We start from the raw sequence: 8508 nt of genomic DNA, 5'->3' as shown, positions 1-8508 counted from the left end.
AATAAAATTATTGTTGATGATACCGAGGTTGAGGAAGTGTACAAAAGTGAGGATGACAAAAATAATGCAATTTTAGAGTTGGGGCGTGTTGGTCCTCATTCTAAACATTTTTCTACATTAAGTTTGGTTGGCGACATGAAAATCGAGCCCTCCAAGCTTTTGGAGAAGTGTATAATTGAGGAACAAGACCCTTATATCCTAAAATTTGCCACACCAAAAAGACGAAACGACATTCCTCACTTAAGGGCCAAGAAGTGCAAGATGCGACACTTATTGCTTGGTTCCTATATTTTTACACTACCGCCCCAGAAGCGTGATAGTAAATTTGATGCAAAATTAGGGGTGAAATTCATAAGTTCGAGGTGGAGGAAAAAGTTGATTCACGTCGTATCGCGACGTTAAATCAAGCGCTTGTTGGGAGGAAACCCAGCTTGTATTTTATTTTTATTTATTTTATTTTTATAGTGTTACGTTTTGGTTTGTTTGTTTTTGTTTTGCAGATTAGGGGAAGTCTGAGTACTCGAAGTTGAAAGCTGAGGAGCATGTTTGAGCTTAAGTGTGGGGTCGTGCCGACCCTTAATGTTGAGGTTATGCTGCTAGCTAGGCCCTAGAGGGCCCCAGGGAGTATTTCTTGCTTTACCTGTTTTTATTTTTTCCATCTATATGCACTGAGGGCATTGCATGATTTTAAGTATGGGGTGGGAAATACGTCCCTGGTAAAGCTGAGGATGATGATTTAATATGCCTTACGATTTTTTTTATTAGTTTTGAGTCTTAGTGTCGAGAAAAAAAAAATGAAAAAATGAAGAAAAAAATTGAAAATTCGAAAAAGATTTTTTTATTTTCTTTGATTTTCTTTTGTAACTTCTTAAGTCCCTCATTAGTGACATTCATCATCCGCCCCCTTGGATTTTCTTATGGCCTTGGTTCTTTCCCGAGGGGGGGTCTTTGAACCGGGTAATTTTTTATTTTATAGGATTAAACTTTTTTTGTAGGAATAGTAATGGAGAGAGAAGAAAACCTTCTGACTTATTTGTTGATACTAGCATATTTAGGCCTAAGCTTGAGTAGTACTTTCCTGTGAGTGCTTGAGTAATGAAAAAAATAGCAGACTTTCTGACATCGACACTCATGATTGTGACTCTGTATATAGCTTATTCTTATTTTGCATTCATCATTGACTTTATACTGAATTAAATATTCTTAGAGATTATATGCTAAACGTGTTTAACCTCAATCGGCTCACCATCAATTCGAGATACTACAGCAACAACAACAATACATCAACACCAAATAAGTTGGAATCAGCTATATGAACTTGTTCATGATTGAGGCATTGTTTTGTCATTATACTATCTCGAGATAGTAGCAAAGAAGAATTTAAAAATCCAAATTCATGCTTGCATAGAACACAAAGTGGTGGAAGCTATAAAGAATAAAAGATTCAATATTACTATACTAAAGACTAATATTAGAAAAAAGACCTGTTTTCTTTTATCATGAAAAAGGAAGAATGATCAACAAATTGCTTTTTTATTAATAAACTTTTTATGGAATTATGTAACAAGACAACTTAACCAGTAACCTGGTCACCAAATTATTCTCTCTTATCAACTTTTCTTTTATGCATTGTTTGTCTATCTATAATAGTAATAATAATGACACACAAAAAGATAGCCGGATAGATCCAAACTTGTTGTGGACTTTTGGAGAGGAGGCCCTATTAAAAGGTAATATGGGCCCAAACCCAATATGACGGATCACCTCTCGTCACATCACATAATTGAGCATCCAGATGCATTTTCTTCACTTAAGTAATCACATTTGTTCAAATAACAGCCTCTTGGGAGCCCATATGTCCCAGGCCCGGGCCCATATCCGTATGAATACGTATTGTAGCATGGGGCCGGTGGAGGTGGTTGTACTGGTTGTCCATACCAATGATGACATGGGCCCCCGGTATAGCTTTCGTAACATTGCCCGCAACCATAACCCGGAGCGGGTTGTTGTGGGTATCCATACCCTGAAGCGGATATTTGTGGGTATCCTTGAACTGGCATCACGATCACCGGCTCTTGAGCATGTGGATTTTGTGGTTGTGGTTGCGGTTGTGGTTGTGGCGGTGGAGCTACTGGTGCTTCTTTGGGCTTTTCAGGTTCTTTGGGCTTTTCTGGTTCCTTGGGTTTTGCAGGCTCTTTTGGTTTCTCTGGTTCTTTTGGCTTCTCAGGTTCCTTAGGCTTCGCGGGTTGTTTGGGCTTCTCGGGCTCTTTGGGTTTCTCAGGTTGTTTGGGTTTTTCGGGCTCTTTAGTCTTCTCTACCACTTTGGGCTTCTCGGGCTCTTTAGGCTTCTCGACCACTTTTGGTTTCTCGGGCTCTTTAGGCTTCTCGGGCACTTTCGGTTTTTCGGGCTCTTTGGGCTTTTCGGGTTCCTTGGGCTTCACGGGCTCTTTGATCTCAATGCTCTTGATTACTCCCCCACCTTTGCAACACAATTTGTCACGAATTTTTTCAGGACTGCAGCACAATACAGTGATGGTAACAGTATTGGCCTTCTCATCATACACTTGGTCTCGAATTTCTCTTGTCCAAAATATTAAACATCACAAACCAAAAAACAAAAACAAAAATTAAACCAACTCAGTTCTCATCCATACATATCTTGTCCTTATAAAAGTAGTATCCCCGTTGTCCATTGAAATATATATATTTTTTTTAAATTAAAAAGTGAAAATTTGCCATAAATTTAGAGTTGCAAAGAGACTCACGAGGGAATTTGCAGAGAACTTTTTTGACCTTCTTGTAGCAGCTTGAGCATTGAAGATCAACCTTTAGCACCATTGTGGTGGCCTATTTAACGGAAGAGATATATATATTAATAGATGTTGATCAAGTAACATAATCTCACATCTCTTAACTTAATTTCTCATATACTACAATAATTCAGACACTTCTAAAAACTCTGTTGTTCGGACACTTAAAAAATGTTGCCATATTCGAGTCTAATCCTCCAAAAATATGTTGTATTCGTGGAGAATCCTCTAAAAATGCACTATGTTTGGAGAATCCGACCTGCATCGGTCGATATTTTCAAGTACCTAGCAACATAATCTAAAAATGACCTATTTTCATGTCTCTATATATAATGTATGAACTGAGGAAATAGGGAAAATTAAAGAGTAAAGATAACATACTTTTTCAGTCTTGTCACCACCCATAGTTGAGAACTAAGAATCTTGGTACTTGAAAGTGATGATGGATCAGAATTCAGAGATAATTGAATTAGTTCTCTTGGTGATAACTAGTCTATGGGCATGGGGAAACTGAGAAGGGAAAAGAAAAAGGTGTAGTTTTATAGTATGAACATGAATGATGGAGAGATGGCTTAGGATAGAGAAAGTGTACAAGCTAAAATTCATGAAATCATCAAGATTAGCAGCCTCTATTGGCGGTGGGGTATGAGGAGGCTATATAAGATTAATTGCTCAATTTTTATTTTTTTTTTGGCATAGTAGTACTTTTAAATTTTTATCATTGATAAATTTTAATTTTCGCCTTTGTAATATCTGGATAAATCAAGGATTAGGCTAGAAGGTTAGTAGGTAGACGAGTTCTCCTAATTAGTATTAGTTAGTAATCGCCTAGTTTCTTTCCTTCAATGCTTATTACTATATGTTGCCTCATTTGTTGTTTATCTTGCTATTTTGTTGTCATATTTTTCTTGATACCATGCTTCACATTCTTCTCTTTTCTTTCCAGTCGAGGGTTTACTGGAAACAACCTCTATATCCCACAAAGGTAAGGATAAAGTCTGCGTGCATTCTACCCTTCCCAGACTCCACTTGTGGGACAACACTGGGTATGTTGTTGTTCTAATATCTGGATAAATATATTTGATTTTTAATTAATTAAAATGTCTATTTTTAGCCCCTTTATGCTAGAAGTATGTTATAGTTGGACTATTTTTAGAACTTATTATCATCAAATATGAAGTACTTAAGTGGTAAAACAAATAATTACGATAAATTTATGAACGCTCGTAAGAAAGAAAACCAAGAATATACATTTCAATTAACTAAAGGTTGAATGTGATTACTCAAATATCACAAGGACCGGATCAGAATTTACTAATAACTGAAGGATCCAAAGGATTATTAACTTAACGTCATTATTGGGGTCATCTTGTGCGTACTTTGACTATTTCATCTGGTATATTTCTACTTCTACAAGTCCGTATATTGAATAAAAATTGTATATCAAAACCTAATAAATACTAAAAAATCATCTAACATTTTTTATTTATGTTGAAATTTGAACCTCGATTGGTTGTATTAATTGCTCACAATATACTCTCCATTTGCATGTGATTTGGCATTGATAGTCTCACTTCTCCTTCCCTTTGTCTCTAAGCAAAAACTTTTTTTTATTAGGAAAAGTAATAGTACTAGTGCTAGTACTAGAAAGGTAGAGACGGGGCAAAATAAAGCTTTAGTTTGGTTAGTGAAATAATGGAATATGCACCCCACATGGTGCTATAACTAACCCTATTTTGTGGTCCTTGAGATTTGCGTAGTATGGTCAATGCTTCAACTTGAATGCTTCATATAAAAAATAAAAAAATAAAAAAAAAATCTTATCATACTACAGTTTTCTTTTAAAAAAATACAATTATTACATGAAAAAAATGTATAAATTAAAATGACTCATAGACCTTGATGTTGTAGAACAACTATAATAAAAGGACAATCTATCAGATCACTAGGTGAAAACTACCCTAGTTATAGAAGATGCCCTAGTTATTTATTGAAGTATGGAAGTGGAGGTATAGTTTTAGTTATTGATTCAATAAAATTTAATAGCTTTGGTTAAAATTTTATGTGTTAAAAATTTATTGAATATTATAAATAATTTATTCATTCAGAATCATGCAAGCTCCTTTCAGAATTCATAAATTTAAAATTTTGAATTAACTTTTATTGAAAGATTGTGATGAATGGACAGGACCCCTTCATTTTTAATGAGATATTTTCAATTCGAGTTCTAGGAATTGAGTTTTTTAGGTCGAAAGCATTTTTTTTCTTTAACGAATACTTGTGTGATCTGAATTGTCAAAATTTAAAAGCGAGTATCGGATATCGAATGAAAACAAAAGAGGGTAATATGACTAGGTATTCTAGAGGATTAATTTTACTATAGTCATATAGATGATCATTTTGACAATTTTCTTGCGTCATTAACTTGAACTTTCATTTCTTCCTCTCAGTTCTCCGCCATCATTTATAACTTGGACTAAAGTAGGATCAAATTTTATTCCTTTATGTCCTTCCCAAATACCATGAATTAATTAAGTTATTAAAACTATCATATTTATCGCTTTTGCAAAGTACAAATAACAGAATTCAAGTACTGTTCATTTAAAGGCTTGAACTCCTTGCACATGGGTAGTCTCGTTCCAAAATAGTTCTCAATTATATTTTTTTTTTTCATTTGGTGGTATTTGATATCTGCATTGGATCCAGATTAATTTGAAGTCGCATTACATAGATTTAATTAAAAAAAGTGTTGCCTACAAAAAAAAAAAAAAAAAAAAAAAAAAAACATGCATAGAGCTCGTCCCGAGATTAGTAGAATTTGTTTAAGTACACATGTAAACGTTAAATAAAGATACGAAAATATTGCATTTAAAGAGTTTAAGCTTTATGCTTCCCTAATCACTTATAAGATAACACAAATATATATATTTATAAGAAACATTCATTGATAATCTGATAAAAATAATAATTAATTTATTTTTACAAATTAAACTACATTAACTAATTATTCTGGAATGATTATACCAATATATATAACTTAAAACCTTTTTTCCAAGAGCATTTGTATCTACTTTATTAGAAGCTTCGAGCTCAAGTGACAAGTGTATCATTGGAACAATAAATAAAAAGTGGAAGCTCCAGTTTAAAAGAAGAAAAGATTTCTTTTTTGAAAAATAAAAAATGAAAAGAAGAAGAAAAGGTTAGCATCATTGAATACAGCACATATGTGTTTTAATATATTCCAATTTTTAATATACTACTCTTTTGACTCTTTGTTTTTGTTGTCGGTGCATCTACACAACGCACTTCATGTTTTTTTTTTCATTTTTGTTGCAACCCTCGTTGCATCACCCTCAATTTATCTTTTTTTATTCTTAGAAAAATATGGAATTGTGATAAACAAGCTTTCAAAACTTACGTTTTAAAATTACGAAATGAATTGACACAACTAAATAAGATTTGTGCATGTGCTTTCATATAGTTCAATAGCCAAAAGTCCTTGAATTTTTTAGTACTTATCACCTAACTCCTTCGTCCATTTTTACTTGTCATGTATTGATTTGGCATGCCTACTAAAGAGTCAAAAATAGGATGATAATTTTAGCATATCACCCCTAATTATTACTAAGTCATTTAACGATTGAAATCAATCAAACATACTTTAAAAGTTGTGCATTCAGTAACAATTCATTGAGGTTTCAACCGAATAATTAATAATAAGGGCAAAATAGGAACAAAGTGGTAAATTATCTCTTGATTTTTCAAACTAGACAAGTAAAAATGGACAATAGATTTAGTATACATGACAAGTAAAAATGAACGGAGGGAGTATTAACTAGTAAACAAAATGAAATTGAAGAGTCTTGAAACTATGAAATCATGCTAACTACTAGTACTCCCTCCATTCACTTTTATTTATCCAGTATTCCAAAAATAGATTTTTGATTTTACTCGTCACTTTTAGCATATCAAGGCAAGATAATTTCTTTTTTCCTGTTTTGTTCGTTGTATTAAAAACTCACTTCGAATCATTTTTCAAATCTAATAAAAATATGCACCAATTAATATGGGTACATTGGTAATTATGCACTTCATTTATTATTTCTTAAGAGGTATGAATAGTCAAAAATGGATAAATAAAAGTGAATCGAGGGAGTAGTAGACAAAATGAAATTGTAGAAATGTCTAGAATCTTCTCAATGTAAGCTCTAAATAATAGGAGTATTTAATAGGGAAAGGAACAAATATGGCCGCTCGGCCAAAACTAATCCCATCCTCTAGCCCAATTTTTTCTAAACTCAAAAAGTAGCAATTAAATAAATCTCATCCACTAGCTAAAACTTAAATAAGACAATTTTCAAATAAAAATCAAATACAAAAATGTTTGAGCGATTTTTATATATAATATGTGTCATTTGTGTATAAAATATGTATCGCACCTATATATCAATGTATAGAAACCGTATAAAATATGAATCACTAAGGTATGTATCATTTTTGTATATAATATGTATCATTTGTGTATATAATGTGTATCGGACACGATTGTCAACTATACGTATGTATAGAATAGAAAATTGTATCATTTTTGTATATAATATGTATCATTTTTGTATAGAAAGTGTATATATAACTCTAGCATGTGTATATAAACTGTATCAGTCTTGTATAGAAAGTGTACCATACGTATAAAAAATGTATTATGGAAATCGTATCATTGTGGTATATAATATGTATCACTATTGTATGTGTTAAAAATAAATATCATATCATTATTGTATAATATGTGTATAATAAATGTATAATTAACGTATAATTTATGTATAATAAATGTATGATTAATTCCAGCATATGTATATAAACTGTATAATTCTTATATATAAAGTGTATATATAATTACAATATATGTATATATATATCTTTTATGGTGACTTTTTGTGGCGACTAAGTGTGTATAATAAATGTATAATTTTTTAATTTATGTTTTATATGATTTTTAAGCGTCTATAAAGCTGTATAATTCTTATATATAAAGTGTATATATAATTTCAACATATGTATATATCTTTTATTATTTTTAGTGGTGACTTTTTGTGGCGACAAAGCTATTTTTTTCTTTTAATTTGGATCGACCAGACACCTATTTTGGGCGGCCATTTTTTTTTTTCGTTAATTTAAATGTGAGATTAATTTGGGTAATGATTAAATATGAAATTAATTTAGCTGAGAGAACACACTATGTCTTTTTCCCTATTTACTAACACTGATGGCCCACTGGTCTTTTTCACACAGTCATAAGCCAAACAGCAAACCAAAAGTTTTTGGTACGTTCTCTTTTGTGGATTATAACTCAGGCTCAGAAAGTCCATACCATGACATCAATTTAGTTTCTATTTATTTATTTATTTTTCTTTTAATATTTTATCTATTTTTATATATTAAATATCATTGAATTATATCATCTTAAAAACTTAAAAAAATGTTGGAGATACTGCATTTTTAATTAATTATATCTTTAATGCACCTCCTCACATGCACACCAATTCTTTTTCCATGGAATAAATATGTGAAAATGAGTTCTTAATTTTCACTTATGTTAAAACTTCCATTGATGAAAGAACACTACAATGCTCTATTGCATAGTAAAATGAATTCTTGATATGGTTTTCCATTGATGAATGAGCACAAAGGGCGTTTT

General features: G+C 31.8%; 1 protein-coding gene across 1 annotated transcript; it reads right to left on the bottom strand.

The window, feature by feature from the left end:
- Nucleotides 1–1514: 1514 nt before the first annotated feature.
- Nucleotides 1515–3448, bottom strand: LOC132068223 (uncharacterized). Its single transcript, XM_059461744.1, has 3 exons — nucleotides 3192–3448; nucleotides 2766–2847; nucleotides 1515–2578 (listed from the first exon to the last, which is right to left on the bottom strand). Exons 1-3 carry the CDS (start codon nucleotides 3213–3215, stop codon nucleotides 1776–1778), a joined length of 909 nt encoding a protein of 302 aa, XP_059317727.1. The 5' UTR covers nucleotides 3216–3448; the 3' UTR covers nucleotides 1515–1775.
- Between the last annotated feature and the right edge of the window lie 5060 nt (nucleotides 3449–8508).

The sequence above is a fragment of the Lycium ferocissimum genome, chromosome 8 (genome assembly GCF_029784015.1).
Source record: "Lycium ferocissimum isolate CSIRO_LF1 chromosome 8, AGI_CSIRO_Lferr_CH_V1, whole genome shotgun sequence".
NCBI lineage: Eukaryota > Viridiplantae > Streptophyta > Magnoliopsida > Solanales > Solanaceae > Lycium > Lycium ferocissimum.
Note: the sequence above shows the minus strand (reverse complement) of the source record. Positions and strands in the feature narration are given on the sequence as shown.

Bases quoted from the DNA above. Each gene is read 5' to 3' on its own strand.
- LOC132068223 (XM_059461744.1), bottom strand. From the start codon at position 3,215: ATGGGTGGTGACAAGACTGAAAAA. The intron at 2,848-3,191 runs GTATGTTATCTT...TCCGTTAAATAG, and splicing joins GTGGTGACAAGACTGAAAAA to GCCACCACAATGGTGCTAAA. The intron at 2,579-2,765 runs GTGAGTCTCTTT...TTTGGACAAGAG, and splicing joins AGTTCTCTGCAAATTCCCTC to AAATTCGAGACCAAGTGTAT.